This window comes from Nilaparvata lugens, chromosome 2, assembly GCF_014356525.2.
Source record: "Nilaparvata lugens isolate BPH chromosome 2, ASM1435652v1, whole genome shotgun sequence".
Lineage (NCBI taxonomy): Eukaryota > Metazoa > Arthropoda > Insecta > Hemiptera > Delphacidae > Nilaparvata > Nilaparvata lugens.
In genome coordinates, this window is record NC_052505.1 from 6,488,718 (window position 1) to 6,507,909 (window position 19,192).

The 19,192-nt window shown below is 34.8% G+C and overlaps 1 protein-coding gene across 14 annotated transcripts in view; it reads left to right on the plus strand.

The window, feature by feature from the left end:
• The window catches only part of LOC111057893 (protein grainyhead), a 222,536-nt gene that overhangs the window by 162,273 nt on the left and 41,071 nt on the right, over window positions 1-19,192 (plus strand). For 7 of the 14 annotated variants that reach the window (XM_039420401.1, XM_039420409.1, XM_039420403.1 and 4 more), the window contains 2 exons: window positions 3,799-3,961; window positions 17,615-17,732. In XM_039420401.1, coding sequence (XP_039276335.1) covers window positions 3,799-3,961; window positions 17,615-17,732 — 281 coding nt within the window. The remainder of the gene's footprint in view (window positions 1-3,798; window positions 3,962-17,614; window positions 17,733-19,192) is intronic. The other 7 variants (XM_039420402.1, XM_039420404.1, XM_039420412.1 and 4 more) reach the window with 1 other exon arrangement.

Here is a 19,192-nt window from a genome sequence, read left to right on the forward strand (position 1 = left end):
TGGATTAAACTTGGTGTATTGATCTCGTTCATTGAAAATTCAAATTTTACGATTAATTTTCTCCAATATTCAACATTTACTCATACGTGTTTTGGTTTACTGTGTTTGTAATCGTGGATGATGATTGGAAGTTAATTATTAATTCAGGGATTGTACTAGCTATTTATGATTAACATGATGCTTGCTATCAAATTATACTTCTTCGCTCATTTGCATCTAATTCAGTTGTTAATCGTACTGAGTGCCACTTTAATTACTTCCAATAACTGTCAAGTGATACTAAACTCAAGTAGCTACTTGTAGAATCGATAAATAAACCACCCCCATGGACTAGTTTACTTAGTGGCTAATGAATCCTTGAGATTTGAATTACAATAATCACAGCTCAAATTAGAAATGCGTGTTGAATTTTATTTACTTCAAATTAAATAATATTTGATTGAGATAATGCCATGACATGCCTGTTTCATGATAATATTCATAGCTTATTATCAGAAAAGTTCGTATTGAAAATTTGATCAATACAGGTGTAGGTATAGTAGTGATCAAGTCATCCTCAATATGCCAAAAAATAATCAATACAAAACAATACAATACGATACAATATTCAATACAAAAAAACCTATATAACCCATGGAAAATGATTATTATTAGTTGAATTTAATGCATCGATTCCTCATTGTAGTAATTCTCACTAAAAGTGGTTGTATTCTTCATCTAAGCGTTTTAGAAAGTTGAATGCATTCTAATAGTTATAGCGGTCCATTAATATTAATATTAATGCTCACAGTTCAGTTATAGGCCCTATTCAACAAATGGAAGAAACATACAACATAATTTTTAAATCATGATTACGAAAATTGGGTGGTCTGTGGTTTTGTGAATGGAATTATTGATAATAACTATCCCACACTTTTTACTACAGTTCATATCCTCTACAGATGAACGCTGCTGCTTGTAAAGCTATACAATCAGAATATATAGTGGATATAAGGCATTCCAAGAGGATTTCGAAGCGGGATCACGTTCATTAATATTATTTGGCTCCATATAAAATATTTCATAAACCTCTCTCTTGTTATCTTGGAACAGTAAAACCATTCATACACTTCCTTCTGAGTTTCTTCTCACGTAATTAGGCATCGTATTCTGTGATCTCTGGAAAAATATCCAAACTCATAAATAAAACTAAAAGCAAATTAGAGACTAATAAGATAAAGCTTTCATCTGAGGAGTGAGACAAAAAACGTATGAAGATGGGCATAGTGGGCATTTCAATAATAAAGGTAGAACACACATGGATCGCAGCTTATCTGGGAAGAGGAGAAAGAGAAAGAAGATACGAAGGGACTCCAAAGAAGGAAGTACGGTCGATACTTTTTTGGTAATAAAGCCACAGGTGAGGAGAGGGTGAGGAGAGGGCCTATAAGTGATATTCCCTGTTACCGGCTGAAGGTTACTTCGAACCTGGTGCGTTAATTGGATCTCAGATACAATCCTTTTCCCCTTATAGGTCTTCTTTCCTTCCTCCTCATCTTACAATCGTTCTTCTCTCTCCCTTCTGCTTCTTATTCTACATTATATAAATCCTCTAATGAGTATAAATCTATCATTATTTTTTTTCGAAATCTCCTTTTCTTGTTAGTTTTGTAGGAGACAACGTTATTGATTCCTCACTTTTAAGACTTCCTTCCTCTCTTCTTTTCCATAGATCGTTCTCTTTGTATTGTGATCTGATACTATTCATATTCCAAACTTTGATTTTCCCAATTTGTATAGTTTTTATGGTATTACTAACCATTATTACTCCATTTGAATTAAAATCTTATAGGAGAAATAATTATAAAAAATTCACAAATGAATTTCAACTCATTTTAGCTATATCTTCGCTATAGCAAGATCCTCGATCCTCTGTCAATTTAATTTCGTCCAACTGAGAAACATTTCAAATAAAGAAGTGCCATAAAGGAATTATTCCATGAAAAAATTCAAATCGGAATAGAATTCGAAACTCCTCATTTGAGAGATAAGATTTGTTAGAATGTAAAATACGACTTGAAATTGATTACTCTAGACTAGAAATTTTCCACCCAAAACCATACATAAATTGAATAGGTCATAAATATCATGTTTCTGTTAGTGTGGCTTCCGAGAAACTTCAAATCAGTGTCAGGAGTTATAAAAAGCCTGTAATGAACGAGAAAAAATAATAAATTATTTTCCAAAATTTATTATTTTTGCAGCCCACCTTAAGTATGTGGGCAGGATATTTGGTTGTGGGTGAAAATGGAGTTTGACAATGGCATCTATTGTGGGTCTTATTACTCTGTCACAGCAATGCATGAGTGCAGTCGCCCGAAGACAATGTTATTGGAGCTAAGCTCCCCTCGTTTTCTATCTGGTCTTGTTACTCCGCGTGGTCCACTTCCCGGGGTCACATCCGCCTAGTGTCAGAGCCAGAGCTGACCACTACTGACAACACCTCCTCCTCCTCCTCATCCTCCTCCTCCTTATCCTCCTCCTCATCTTCCACCATTTGCATCCCCTTTAAGTAGGTCTTCCCCTCCCCCTATTAAAAGGCCCCCTAGAGCATACTGCAGCTCACCTAAAGATAGCGAACGTCGTTTAGCCGACTACTTTCTACTTGTCGCTAATTTAGTCTAAACTTTGAAAACCTACGCGTTCTTATAAAGCCTGTGACGTTTACTGAGTTCTCAATCTCTTCTTCTCTCTCGCAAATAATATTGGTTAATCCTCTTATTCCCTCTTACAATCTCCTGAGGCATCGCCATCTTGGTCGGCTGGACTCATTCTACTTGTCATTTTTCAATGACAGGATGTATTGGATATTGGAATATGCATAAGCAGTGGAAAGCTTTCTTGCATTTATTGTTGTATGCTACAAAGTTGCTTGAATTTATTCAGTCACCAGTATAAACGCCAACTAAACTTACAATGTTGCCTTGTAGGGAAAAGGGAGCATAAAACATTATTGAAATATACGATTCTATGTATATTTCTAGCAGGAGATAATTTATAACTAGGAAATAGTTTCCAGATTCTTATAAAAAAGCTTTCCACTCAATTATTGACATAGTGCTTATATGAATCTTGCTAATTCATAGTGATGCTACATGATGAAATGCACGTTTTATCGTTGACCAGAATGTTTAATCCCGGTTATAAAACTGAAATGTTATGAGAAATCGTTATTCATTATTAGTAGACTATGGAGTTTATCATGAATTATTGGGAAGGTCCGTATACAAAACTTGGCATACTGAGCTCTACAGCTCTTGTAATATAATATGAAGGAGCGAAGCTATTCCTCATTTTAATTCTAAGTGTTTCTTGATTGGATATTTTCACGAAATAAGTATTCAGAATATGAAGCATCTATTTATTATTGGTATCTTCATCATCATCTTCTTGAGAATATATAAAGAAGCGGAAAACTATTCCTCATTTTAATTTTAAATGTTTCGTGATTGAAAATTTCCACGAAATAGGTATTCAGAATAATGAAGCATCAGTCGATTATTGATATCTCAATTATTAATATTGCAGTGTTAATTGAATATTGACTTGTGAGTTATTGATTTGGAGAAACGTGCATCTTTTTATATTTTCAAGAAATGATGCAATCTGTATTAATGAGAATTTTACTCACATTTACCATTTGAGAAGCTACCAATAGAAGATGCATTGTTCAGTCCTCATTTGGATAGTTGTCATAAACTTCAGTAGCCAAGTAGCCTAGCAACGATGACTTATATTGGTTTTCCTTGTTAATTACAGTTATTCTCAACATGGCTTCCGATACTTCCTTGAGACACCGATCTCGACCAATCAGAGAAGAGAGGATGACAGAGTCACGTACATCAACAAAGGCCAGTTCTACGGAATTACCATGGAATACACTCCAGACCCGGATAAGCCTTTGAAAACACAAACTGTTAAGGTAGGAGAAACAATTAGACATCATTTGCATGCATCACTTGTCTACTTCATACTTCATCACGTTCGCATGCTTATGATTTGATCTCTTAGAATATTATCAGCAATTCTATGCTTCCATATTACAATTCTCATGGTAGACTATAAATCACAATTTCAAAAGCAGAATTACATCAACATTTAATAAACGAGTTCTGGCTTATAAATTCAGGTGGCCTAGCATTATTTATCCTTGAACTAATTGAATTTTCCTTATGAGAGTGATAAATGTTATGGAAAATTATAAATGTTATCAGTTCTGTTCCAATAATGTATGTATAATCTTTAATTAGATTGTGATTATTTGTGTTCAAATAACTTAACAATTCAACCGGGTCGAATCTCGAAAACAGATTTTTAATATGAGTGAAGAAGATAGCTCTCATATTCTCATTAGAAATAAATCTTAAATCTAAGATTTAAATAACAAATTTGAAAGTAAGCTTCTCGTCAACACTGTTGCCTCCGGTAGCACTAACATTCAATAAAAAATAGGAATGAATTTCTACATCAATTGCATGAATAAATCAATTTCAGGTTTCAAGCGACAGACGAATTGAATTGGGATAATGAGGATTAATTGAAGTGAATTTCGTAACGTGTGCTTTTTGTGGGACAGCACTGCATCTGAGTGAGTGGGGTGGTCTTAAGACAAATCTGTGTCCAGCGGATACGCGCACTTTATCTCTTTTGATCTGCTCCTAACTGTCTCGTTATAAATCGAGAAACGAATGCATAATAGATTATATTCTCGTTTAATTTTATGGTTTGTCGGTTTATTATAGACACAGCATCCGTTTCCAGCTTGTTATTTTCAGTAAATCTGAATAAATAACTAGATGACTCGAAAACTCTATACAACATAAGAGGGCGCCCAGTACCCATTCATCATTTGATGCTAATTAGACGGTTTTAATAGAAAATTTTATGCTGGTCTACCTTTAACTTCTCTACTTTATTTGAAAATTGATGAAATAGGCTATAACTCGATTGAAAGCTAACAACCTGCTCTTTATTCCTCAACACCTACACCTTTTGTTTTCTCTTCCTTCGAAAATACACTGGTTCGTTTTTTTAAACAGTGTGGGCTGATTTGTAAGAAACATCAAAAGTGTTTCCACAAACCCAACATCTCAACTGGACTCTGACGTCTACAGAGGAGTTAACGAAGATTCTACGATTCAATTTTGAGAAAACTTTGTTTGAAGTACTTGGTTACTGGTGAAAACTTCGAATTGTTTTTTCTCAATCCCAAGTCTCGCTCACGATCAGAACATTTTTAAATGGAATTGAAATTTCATATACATCACGAATAAAATTGAAATTTCATACAACGCGACTGAAAATAATGTCGGCTCATAATTTCGTGAACATTCTGATCAGAATACACAAATTAGACGCAGGGAAATGAGTCTATGAGTGGAACTCGACCGGAGTTGCGACGCTATAATCCAGGGACAGATAATGCACGAATGTATGGCTCATGAAACACGTAAGAAACTTGAGTTGTTGCAACTTAGTTGCACTGTGGCTGTGTAGAGTGAGTAGAAGAGACTGTAACAAGCGGAAGGAAATGTTGCGTCGTGCTCTCAAGTGCCTGGACATGCGCACAAGTGTCGTTTAGACAAGTACCGGAAGTGTCACCGGCCAACGACATTTAGCTGCACGCCCCCCAATTATATGGTGGTGCCGCCTCCAATCGCCAGCCTATTTAAACTGTGACTGAAGGCGGGGGTGAGAGTGAGAGAGAATGAAAAGTAAGAGAGTGAGTGAATTACTGTAGATTGAGTGTGTGTCTCAGTATCTATGGAAGGAAGCTAGATATTGTTCAGTGCTTGAATAAATGATCGAGAGAGAGACGGAGAGCAACTTCAGGAGTGAGAGAAGCAGACAATGAGAGAGACAGAGGGTGAGTGAGAGTAGATAGATATGAATAGAGAGAGAGAGAGAGAGAGAGAGTGAGAGAAACAGAAAATGAGAGAGACAGAGAGAGAGAGAGTAAGTGAGAATAGATAGATGGAAAGAGAGAGAGAGAGCGAGAGAGTGAGAGAAACAGAAAATGAGAGCGACAGAATGAGAGAATGAATGAGAGTAGAGAGAAAGAAAGAGACAGAGAGTAAGAGAGAAATAGTAACAGAGTGCCAGACTAGCCAATGAATTGCCCTAAAACATTGCTTCAGGCTATCTCATTTATAATGGATGATGAATTTAATGATATCCTTGGTGCAGGTTATTGAGCTAAAAGAAAATTTGAATGAAGGAGGAAGAATGAAGAATGATTTACAGGGAGGATAGTGTGGAATATTGAAAAGTAAAGAAGATGACAAAATGCAAATTAAGTAGAACTGTATTAGAAAGAAGATTAACGAAATAAGGAGATAAGAGAAGAGGAGCGAAAGAAGAGCATGTAATAATAAGTTTAAATAATCATTGAAGATAAAAACGTGAAACTTGGAAGAGAAGAAAGGTGGATCTACCCTGTAATCTGGTTCCATTACAATTCAGTAAGTGTAAAAGCTTTCAATTTTCGAACAGAGAGAATACAAATCAGGTAGAACTTTAAAGAGGAGATTAAACGAAATAAGAAGATGAGGAAAGAAGAGCGAAAGAAGAGCATGTAATCATAAAATTAATAAGAACGTAAAACTTGGGAGAGAAGAAAGGTAGATCTTTCCTGTAATCTAGTTCCATTACAATTCAGCAAGTGTTAAAGCTTTTAATTATCGAACAGAAATTAATGACTTTTGTAAGTTGACCTAACCTAACGGTACCAAAGTGTATGCAGTTGGTTATTCGAAAAATTCCTATAGAAAGCTTGATTATTTTGCAGTCACGATTACCAAGAATGCGCTGATGAAGCTGATGTGTCTGAGAAAGAGCAGCTGTCAGAATTAAATTAACAATGAGCCGCCCGCAATTTATGTGTCTAAAATACTGGTTTTTCTCGTTCTTCAAGTGGCTGTATGGAGAAATTGATTGAGCCGTAAAATCTATTGTAGGAGATAAGTTTACTGTTGGTAGAGTATTTGCAGGTTGTGGGTGGAGTATCTACTACGTTGGGAGTTAAAAGTGTTTCTCGACAAATTTAGAATCTAGCTTGTCAGTGGATTCTTGGCAGAATGAGTGTTTGCTCCTCGGTGAATGTGAAAGTAATCAACCTTTACAAAATATACTAACAAAACCGATTCCTTCTGAATTTCCGTCAATAATTTTATTCATGATGGAAACATTAATTTGATCTGATAATTTCCAAATTCAAGGGTTGATAATAGTTTTTATTAATTTAGAATAAATAACAAGTCTTTGAACAATGACACAATACAATGGAGGCATAGAAAATGCTGACTCATCTATCCAAGGACGTTAGACTCCCATTGAATAGACTCATTCGTCCTTGGCGTATGACAAGCAGCCTCCTTACTCCTTCAAACAGCAGAAACAAAGAACAGTACTTGTTTGCTATCTGTTTGCCAATAAGCTGATCTCGTCAAAAGTACTCTTTTTCAACCAGATTTATACATTTATGTAAAATGTTATATCCAAGTCTTCTATGATTGATGTCAACATTCTTATTTGAAAAATATTTTTGAATAATTATTTTTAGTAGTTCAATTTCTTTAAATGATATTGTTGGCGGAAATTTTGAAATATATGTTCGATAATATCTACTCCATTCGACCCCGCACAGCTTTGAATGAGGTGTGACTTCAATTTATTTTTCCAAGCTTTATTGAAATATTTATATTGATTATTTTTTGTTTATTATGTATTTGGCTTGAATAAATTATTTATTCATTTGAAGCGTTGAAAAAAAGAAAATCAACCACAATTCAATGAACATTTTACCAATGAGAAACGAAGATGAAAGAGGTAGAGCATATTGACTCTCAGTACAAAGTTTTGTCGTAAAACAAAATGGCGAATACCTGCTGGCCAGAATTGACATTGTGCTCACGTCCACTGGTTGAGGCGAGCTCATAAATGATGGACAACAACCATGTTTTTTCGAATTTTTCAAAATTCTCTCGCATCACAACAATTTTATTCGAATCGAAATGTCTGATCATTTGCTGTTGCAGGAGAATGGAGCTATTTTAATAGCTGTGTTGATGTTTCTTCTTCTGCTTTGGCTTTTTTCGCCTTCCTCCTCCTCCAGATTGATGGTCCGTATTCTCAATTCGCGATGCAATTACAACGTTCCAATCAGCTCTATACAACATGCTGCTCCTGCAACATGTTTACTCTAGTCCATTTTCGTCGCTTTTTCTGTGTTATAGTTGGTTTTCTTCATGTCCTTCATTTTATCATCATCGTCGTTGTAATCATAAAGATTATCATCATCATCATCGTCTTCGTCGTCGTTATCTCCTGAAGTTGACGCATAGTCAAATAATCGCTCTCAACGAACTCCTGTAATGAACAGACACATAGTTTACTGATGCAAAAACCAATTAGAACTGCTCGAATTCCAGGCGTTTTTTAATCTACTTCAGTAGCCAACTTTTTTGTTTTGTTTTTTTTTCTGTCAGAGACATTGTCGATGACAGACTGCTCTGTTCCATAGAATTGAGAACACTGAACACAACACAAATAAAAATAATAACTGAAAGTTGTTTTCTTTAAATTTAGAAAATCTTTATTGCGCAGATGTTGCCTTGAAATTTTAACAAGCTGCGGTGCGTACTCTTTGGTATTTGAAGCTGAAGAAATACATTTTCTTAGGACTCTCATTCATTGCATTGTTGTTGGTCGTTGATTGAAGGTCATGAATCAGCCCTACGTGGAGTTTTCAATTATGAACAACAGAAAATAAGAACAATGTAAGTGAAAACATTTATCCGCATTTCAATAAACTGCCTCAATCGTTGAAAAAATAGGAGCAGTCTGGAATTTTTCATATGCCATGAGTGAAAGCATTAATATACCGTATTCAGTAGATGTTTTTCAAGGTATATTTTAGTTCAATTACACCAACGAAATTCCGTGATGAATATGTAGCTAGAATATTATAACCGAGGTGATCATGTAAATTTCTACCTCTCGATCTTGAAAACATTGATGAGATTTCCGTGACTAGTGTAAATAAGAAGTTTTTAGTACTGCAGCTTCTCGAACTTTAGTGTACCCCGTATCGCGTTTAAAGTCCTAATGATTTATATCAAGTGATTACATCCATTAGATGCAGCTACACTGAATACACATCAGTGCAGTAATTTATTCTATTGATAGGTGGCTACCAGTGCAGCCAATCAGTGTTGAAGGAGGACAAGGGTGGTGAGTGGTGAGCCGGCTACATCCGTTGAGTAGAGTAGGCCAAACCGTCCATCATCAGCGTCAGGATACATCGTTCGATGAAACTCATAAAAGCTGTATAGCTCCTAGGCTGGGTGCTTCAGAAGATGTAGCGCATGTGCTAAGGCATTTTATTTTAAAATTTCACCATCATAAGCATCTAATACCATCTTCGGGCCCAGACTTCTTAGCAAGAAGGCTACGGTTCTGCGTCATTTGTCAAACGCGATTTCTTCGTCGAGGTGAAGTTTTCAAGAACTGTAAAATGATAAGAGAAACTGGGTAGGATAGGAGAAAAGCTAAAAGGGTCAGATGTAGGCAGTTTATAGGGGGCGTTACAATATAATAATAATGCTGAGAAATGATGACACCTCTCTGTACAAAATGTACTAATACATAAGAACAGTGTTTCTTGTAGTGGTGAGGTGTGAGGGGGGGGATTTTATTTATACACACAAATTGCTAGCGGAAGTTTCAGCGATGTAAAGAAGCCGCTAGTTATAAATTCAGTATTTACTCCCCTTCCTTGCCATGCCATGTCTGTACTCTAATCAACGTAACGAAATACCGTTCCGAGCCTAATTAGCATAAACGTTTATCGTGTATGTAGTGGAGTCGTGCCTCAAAAATTGTTTGCAATTTGCAATATACTGTGGCATTTTCTTGTGACGCACTGTGTAGCAGCACCCTGCTCCTTCAGTCTCCTACTTACAACAGATTTCCGAATCTACTTTTCTCCTTGTTTTTGTAGAATTTTATTATCGACTTCGGTATTTATTCTCCTGTTCTTTTCGTGTAATACTCTTCTTTTTTCATGTATGCATATGAAACTGCAACATTTATTGCTTCTAAGTTCCTACTCTAAGTTTATTTGTAATCTGTTAGATCCTGGAACTGATTCTTAATCCGATTTCTCCTAAATGATCATAATGCTGTGAAGAAGGTTGAAGATTTCATTTATTATTACATTTATTCATAATTGAAATAATGCATACTAGATACTAGTTTTATTTTTCCTTCCTTATCTTTCAATACCCTAAGGTCACCACACGTTTATTATGGTTGAACATTCTTCTGTCTCTTTCATTATTCTCTAATTTGAGTATCCACTCATCATCGATAGCGTTCTTCACTGAAATAAATATGATATATAGATTTCTTATATATTATCGTCTCTAGTATTCTATTCATGAGAAACTTTCGCCTTAAAATTCTGCCAAGGAAAAGATTATTTTTCCACTGCTTCATAATCCAATCCTTATTCATTCTAATCACTTGTTAAATTTTATTTTGTGCTGAACTCTATCTATTTAACCAATTTAAATGATCCTTTTCACTCTCAATTTCCCTTCTCCTTGCGAACTATTTGCTTTCTCGCTTCTCACCAAGAATTATTTTGATTAATAGTAATTCCATCTAGACATTTCATTACATTTTCTCGCTGGATGTGAGGTGTCCTTCACTGGTCACTTGAGTCCCATCCGTCTACCCTATAAAATTTGAGAAGTAACCGTATGCAACCCCAAAATTAGCTTCATGTCGGTATAAGATTTCAAAAGAAAAAGATTTCACTTGTGAACATAATATGGCTCTCATGATGATATCAAGTGACCATGAATGACCATGGGTGTGAGAGAGAGCATAGCTTACATGTGAATGTTATGAGACACTACAAGAAGTGTACTTTACAGACTTTCGTCTTGTTACGGCTCTTCCTGTGAAAGGTTTGTGTGACAGCCGGTATCAAATTATAATTATTTAATACTCTGTCCAATCTAATAGATATATTTTTTCTAGCTAGTGATAGATGAATATCGAATTCTCCACATCCTATCAATGAACACACATCACACAAAAACATTATATCATGAAAGAGTAGACGAGGTTTCTAGTCCTTATTAATTATTACTATACTGGAAATTTTTCACTTGATTCTTGGGAGAATTCAGTTAGATCCACTCATGAAGGCTTCTATAGATTTTTTCAGCAATAGATCTTCTAATCTGAAAGTTATAATTCTTATAGAATCAATGAATTTAAGATTCATTGATAGAAAAAGCTAATTAAAAATATTTCTTCAACAATTTGAAAGTGAACGTTTCCTTTAACCTTCTATGATTGATTGGTTCAAATTAATTGGGCCTACCAAACTTCTTGCTTTGTTTATTTTTCTTGCAGGTGTTCAAAAACTACTTGAAAATGATTAAGAGTTTCCAAAAATGTTGAAACTAGTTTAGAACTTTCTGTTTCATTGTATATTTAGACAAACATGAACAATTAAAATTCCATATACGGGTATCCTTTTCGTTACATCCTTTGACGAAAACATATTCTCATTGACCCAGTTGTTCAGTTTATTTGTTTTCACGTTCTCCGTTTGTTAATTAATTTGATTCTGAATTGCGCTCTGGTTTCAACATAGAAGACACAGCCAACCTAATTCCTTCATGTCGAAGCTACAAATACATTAGAAAACTAGATTTCAACTGTTGAAAGCCATTGCGGTATTGTTTATTTTACTCTTGACTTTTGTTGCCCTAATCACTGCGACACCATAGGCTTTTATATATATATATATATATATATATATATATATATATATATATTATATATATATATATTATATATATATATATATTATATCTCCATCGTAATATTAAAAATCATCAGCAAAGACAATCATGATATGAATTCTTTGAAAACAGTTATAATATATTTGATAACGATTTTTCACATTTTGGAACAACAGCCTTGTCCTACTAATTTGATTATGGTGGCGCTACATTACACACACACATGGTAGATTTTGGTCATTTCTGTACAAGCGACATTTTGAGTTATGGAAATCCGTTTTTTTTTACCTTTCTTTAAAATTTATACTCCATGCCATCTTTCAGATCTCTCAAGGAAGACTGAACGTTCATCACCCAAAATGCCAACCAACCCACACCAAATGTTTGAATTTTATGCGGGCTCCAAGGTCCCTCATTATCTTCCAAGGCCAATCTTTATTATTAGTGTTGACTTTTATTTGACAGTATCTCAATTGATACAAATCTTGATGCAACATATCCCAGCTACGATCAAGTATTTGGTTCATGTATTGAAACGAAATTTAATTGGGTTGGGAGGAAAACCCGAGAGGGTATCTTCGCCAATGAAAATCATACGCGTTAATGGAAAATTGATTCTCGAGTTATGAAAATTCATAAACCTGAAGAAAACTCACACATTTTCACAAGTAGCTGCAAACTTTCGAGATTGCATTTCCAGATTTTCTCATCCCCCAATATTTCAAACATTCTGTGAATTGTACACTCATTGTTTAGAGTTATTATTATTCTCACCAAAAATGGTTGAATTTTAAACTCAAAATAGGGCAACACATTAAGAAATTAATGATTGTTAACTAGAAGTCATCATGAAATCATGATTTGGAAGTATGATCTATACCAAGTTTATATGAGAACTATACAAGTATTGTATATATGGTGATTAGGTCGTAATAATAATCATCATCTAATAATAATAATTAAAAGTGTATGTTTAACAGTGATTTGTACACTAGATACATATTTGTAGTCAATGATTGTCAGTTGGTTGGAGAGAAACATCGAGTGATGGCTAGAAAGATACTTGACTGCTTCGGCCAATTGAACCTAGCTTGAGGCTTGTTCAACTCAACTACAGAAAACTTACAAGTAGATGAGAACACGTTTTCAACGTTAGCTGCCGATTTGCTTCTATATATTGCTCTCAACTACCAGCCAGCTCAACAGACCATAAATCACAACTTGCTTCTCTACCGTTTTTAGAAGTGTTCATCTTTAGGCGAGTTCGCTTTGCACTGATTCTCGTCCCGTCTACTCTGAATCACTTCACAAGCTTATCCATTCATTCTATAGTGTAGTATCGAGTATTTCCATGAAATAACATACTTCCTTAATATTCTGATTCCTTCCTTGAAACAAGAAAGATTGAATTTTGAGTACCTTAATTCAAATTTCAACATCGTCTCTGTAACGATGAAAAAAATCATTTAATCGTACAGGTATAGGTCAAACTTGACTACATATTAGTAAAATGATAGGAATTATTCGTCACTCTGTTCCATGTTCCTTCCTGGAACTTATTCGTCACTCTGTTCCTTCCTGGAGCTGTAAAATGTAATGAAAAATATCCTATGAGGACGTTGAATTGAAATTAATTTTTTCGTCGTTGATATGATTGAACAATGCTTATGATTCTTGTTTGTTTGCGAAAACCAACTCTCTTAAATCTATATATATATAAATCTATTTGAAACATTATTCGATAGCATGAGATTGTTTATATCCCAATGGAATGGTAGATTAAATTTATTGATACCAATCTGTGAAAGATATCACTATAAATTGTATTTTCTAGATTTTGAGTAAATTATACTTCCAGACAAAAATCAATTATTTGATTGGTTGTTTTTGGTAAACTTTCATTATATGATATGAGAATTTGAGGCGCGGCTTCAGTTAGTGTTTCTATTTGAAAATGAGATGTAATTGGAGACGCGTTTTCTGGAGAAGATAGAGATGGGTGCGCCAGGTCATTGGCCAGCTCTCTTCTTCACTTCTCCAGCAGCTTTCTCTCTCTCACTCTGTGGTCCTGGAGCGAAACGCTGGACAGTCCATTTTTAATCCATATACGGCAGTGCGTCTGTTACTCACAAATTCGTACCGTTCGATCCGAACCGCCCCCACCCCCACCCTTCACCTCGCCACCACATCCCTACCCAATTATCATCATTAGCCACCAAAAAAGAAGTGAAGGTAGAAGCCGGCTGTTTTCCTATATAACCGAAGTGACAGGTTGGATTAGGGCTGGTCGGCTCGGATTGACTCTTATCACAAAAATTCCTTGGGGCGCTTATTTTGACTTTAATAAGCCCAATTTTATCGACTACGTTGCACATAATTATAATACTCTCCTGGTGATGTAATTTCTTTAATTTTCAGCAAATAACAAGTGGATAGCCCTTTTTAACATGTAGTCAATGTCAAGGGTATAATAGTTATCATATCTTATTATGTTAATTCAAATTTGAAAAGTAGATTCCTCTCTTTTTGCTCTTGAATGTAGGGTTTTGAGCTCCTAGAACCACAGGATTGAATAAAACATATCCATTCTAATGGCGTGAATTCCTGATATTATTTCATTCATCTCAACTTGAAGACTTGATGGAATATATATATTCATTCTAATATATTGAAGCTTCCCACTAAATGCATACTATATTACGAAATGGCAAAGGGAAGATTCGTGTAGATGGACAAAGCATCTATCAAAACTCACAATCTCAAGAGAATACAATATTACTATTATATGATAGTACCGCCTATTGAAGGAAATTTATTTTATCTGCTGTTCAAATCGGAAACCTGATAATGGAAACGAGGATTGGCCGCTTGTAGTTCTATCTTTGTTTATTATTTCTCATTCTGATAATAACCAGACATGTGTGTGCTACTTAAGCGTGATTTCTTTGTTCGATAATTACGATAAATAATAATTGAGAAACTTATCTCGATTGTTCAGTTATCTCATGTATTTGGAAAGTTGGATAGTGTGGGTTGAGAAGTGATTTGATTAGCCCGTTCATGTTAGTGCTGTGTCTCAAGTATGGCCAGCATACGTATATGCGGATTTAGAATGCCTCTCCACATACTTCTTCCATTATCAGTGATTGTATTTTGCTGGTCAGGTTGTTTCTGTCTGAAACACGTGGGAACTCGTTCGCCTGAGCGCTGAGCCCCAATATTGACTTATCTGATTAAGCCATAATCCGCGGACACAAGTTGACCAGTTGACGTATCCTGTACAAAACGGCTCTTAATAGATTTGAGGCGTTGCCCGTTGCCTTTTGCTATTCTATTCAACGTGCCTTTTTTATCCAAAGACCTTATCTGTTTGTTTCGTGTTCGACGTTAATGTACAATTTTTATCTTGAGTGTTTGTTGTTCGTTTTTTCAGCTCATATTATAATTCTGAGCTCAACATTCTTTTTAATATGCATAGATCTCCAGCAACAAAATGAAATGAAAAGATTCGTTCGTGTTGTTTTCGAAGATTAAAGAAGCAACAATAATCAACTCAATAACGTTATTTCCACAGAATGTGACAGATAAGAGATTTTATTATGAACTTAAACTAATTTTTATGTTCGTGAAGTGATAAGTGATGAAGATTGGTCTAGTCTAGCAAGGTATGATGCAAGTCTTCAGAAATCTCTTACCCCATAATTTAAAAAAGGTTATGAATAAGTAAGTGAAGTTACAACAAAGTAAACTTAATTGGAGATAAACAATGTCTATTAAATTCATACAATACACAGAAAAACATAAACTGAATCATCAACATCTGTATTACTTGTATTATGAATACTGTGTCACATCTTCTCTTGTTCCTCGAATAGTATTTCAATAAAATAAAAGCTCATCTTAATGCTTCTTATTTTTCCCTAGCAATTCTAGCTGATCACTAGCATTCGTAAAGTGAGAAATCTGGTAGTTCTCACTGGATTTCGGCTTTTCCATGTTAAATCGCGAACCAACCACAAGATGAAAGACAAGAGAAATGACATAGTGATATTTTTCAGCTCCTCTTCCCTATCTTAAAATACGATTCATTTATTTATTCATAATAAATCATTAGACCACCGGACGTCATGCTACATGGCTGAAGATTATTATGATACTGACTAGGAGCCTATCCTCTGGAACAACTCCAATGCTTCGTGTCCGTTATGATATATTGGTCCTTAGATGGAATAATACGAACGATTTATCCTAATCGCCTCGCTATGCCTGTTCATTTATTGCGACTGCTTCAGGCTTCTTCATCCTTCTCTCCTCTCCTCTCCTCTTCACTACCCTCGTTTTCTCTTCTCTCTCTCTCTCGTCCTCCACCGACCATTCAGCCACTCTCTTTACTGCGAAGATCAGTAGCCGTGATTATTCTCTAGGTATTTAGTTCGGTATTCTTCGTCCTAAGTATCAAATTGATTGGCGATAAATTTGAAATTTATAGTAACTCCTGATGGGTATTAGGTAGGAAGAGCGGCTGCTGCTCCATGTGATCTTGATCCTGCAATAATTCTCCCAAGCACTTAACTGCACTCCAGGGCTGTGTTTGCTTAATTTGAAGAATAGACTGGAAGTACTCCAAGTTCCATTTAGATAATAAATGTGTTGTCGTTTTTGCTAGATGTTCATTACGAAGTAGTCTATGTCGAATCAAACCACTTGGTAGTACTACTTTTGTTCAACTACAAATTCAAGTACAGTAGTTGCGAGTAAAATCAACTCATATTTACAAGGATGCTTTAAAAAAATACACACAGCTATTATAGCTGTTTGCACAGTCGAAGCTTAAACTGAATTCAATCAGCTGGTGGCTTAAACTAAAAATGGACCACATTATAACGAACGAGACTTGATATGGATTAAGTTTAAAATGAAATTCAGTTCAAATTGTCACTGTGCAAACGGCCCTAAAGCATATATTATTATCTGCATAATTCTGTCATTCAAACATAAAATTATCCTCCAACATACGGTCTTTAGAAAATAACTAGAATAAAATCGATCTTACATACTTGAATATTTTAACAAGGCTTCACTTATCCTCGAAGTGCGTCCAAACAGTTCTCTTCTCGATAACTTTGTTTCATTACATGGAAAAATATCCATTTTAAAGTCCACTGCATGTTTTTCATTGTTATAGCTGTGTGTAATTGTAAAGAAAAATGTTCTATTTATTTTTCAATTACCTCTCTTTATCTTGTTCTTCTTCTTTTGCTCTCATCCCCTCTCCACTATTCTCCATTACAAAGATATCATTATATTACCGTTATAATCATCTCTATCATTTATTTTATTTATTCATTTATCGTTTTCAATTTATATATTGATAGATACAATATCATTCTCAACTATGAATGATAATAATCATAATCATTATCACCATCATCATCTTCATCATCATCATCATAAACATCATTATTATCAAAAAAGTTTTCTCTTTATTTTTCACTTGCATATTAAGTTCAGTACAGTGTCTTCTTCTTCATTTAGATAATTCATCATCACCATCATCATCATCATCATCATCATCATCATCATCATCATCATCATCATCATCATCATCATTGCCACCATCAACATCATAACCACCTTCATCATCTTGATCAAGAAAGCTTTCTCTTCATTTTTCACTTGCATATTTTGTAGTTCAGTGCAGCGTCTTCTTCTTAATTTATCTAATTGTGTTTGTTGATGTTTGTTTGTTGCAGAGTGTTGTGATGCTGATGTTCAGAGAGGAGAAGAGCCCTGAGGACGAGATCAAGGCGTGGCAGTTCTGGCATGGCCGGCAGCACAGTGTCAAACAGAGAATATTGGACGCAGGTATAGGTCGGGCATCATTCTTATTATTATTAGGTCTACTCATTGCATCTGCATGTTGCATGGATGTTCATTAATCATTGCTCAAGTTCCTCGATCTGAAGATAGACATGCATTGTTCAGTCTTCTAGTCTGAAACTTATTATTAGAAAGATTTTCGAGAAAGACTCTAGTTTAATTGATTAATTTGATTAAATATCTAATTAGAAAGACTCTAGTTTCGAGAGTTTCTTTCAATAATTTTACTCTACCGCCACTTGTTAGTTTCATTCCGAGATATATATCATCTCTCAATTTTAAGCAGAAATTTTAATACTAAAGTTCTGTCTTTCTGAATAGAATATAATGAATTCTCATTTGATGAAATTTGGCAGTGATGTCCATTTTACCATTGAATCACTCAATCTTGCTGAGTATTGCAATTTATAAAGTGTATGAAAACATAAAATGATAAGGTATATCACTACAGTAATAATAAAGTATATCATTATAGCTGCAACAAAGTTTATTTTTCGTTGGAAGAATAGTATCAATCAATATAATTTTTATTCAATTTACAATATTAGAACACAATTTAGAAGATTATAAAATATGATTGTATTTTTTTATTTATTTATTTATTATTTTACAAAGGCGACTTCCTAGAAGTATTTTAAGCCTAGGTGATGATGATGATTGTGATGAATGATAATACAATGAAGGTGGAGTTATGAATTATTAAAAATTATAGGTTATGCTATCCACTTGAGTTGATTTGAGTCCACTTTTCAGTCCAGAAATAAATAAAATAAAAATTTTGAATCTGATTTGATTAAAAAACGAATATAATAGAATGATTAAATTCAATAAATTCTAAGAACTTGAAGATATTGAGTATAGTTAGTGATAGTGGATTCTGCGTTCTATAAGCCTCGTATCTGCTGCAATTAATATACAGCTTATGAATAAAGACCAGAATTATAGAGCTTCAACTAGTATAATCTACTGAATATGACTCTTCTTTCTCCTCATAGCATGTATACGATTGGACATTGGCAAGGATATTGTAAGAGCTTTGCAAGCAGTGTTTGTGTGTTTGTGATAGAATCGCTCTGTGAGTGGGATTTAATATCGAAAGATGCGGGTACTTGTCGATTCAGTTCGAGTTGACTGTTGACCGTTGACCGTTAGCAGAAAGAGAGCGCGATTTAGTGCGTGAAAATGTAAGGAGTGAGAGTGAGATAATTGCAACTCGACGTATGAAATTTGTAATTGATAATACAAAGTGTTGGGAGCCTGGCTGGTCGTGTTGAGTCGTTTAGGTACGCGCAAAGTCTCGCTGAATATTGGGTTACGGAGTGGACGCCTCTAATAGCTACTCTGTTCAACAGCCAACATTTCAAGTTACGACCCACGCTCAGGAAAAACGCAAACCATTCTTTTGTAGGGTAATAGAAGGCAAACAAGTGATAGGAGCGATGTATCGGGCT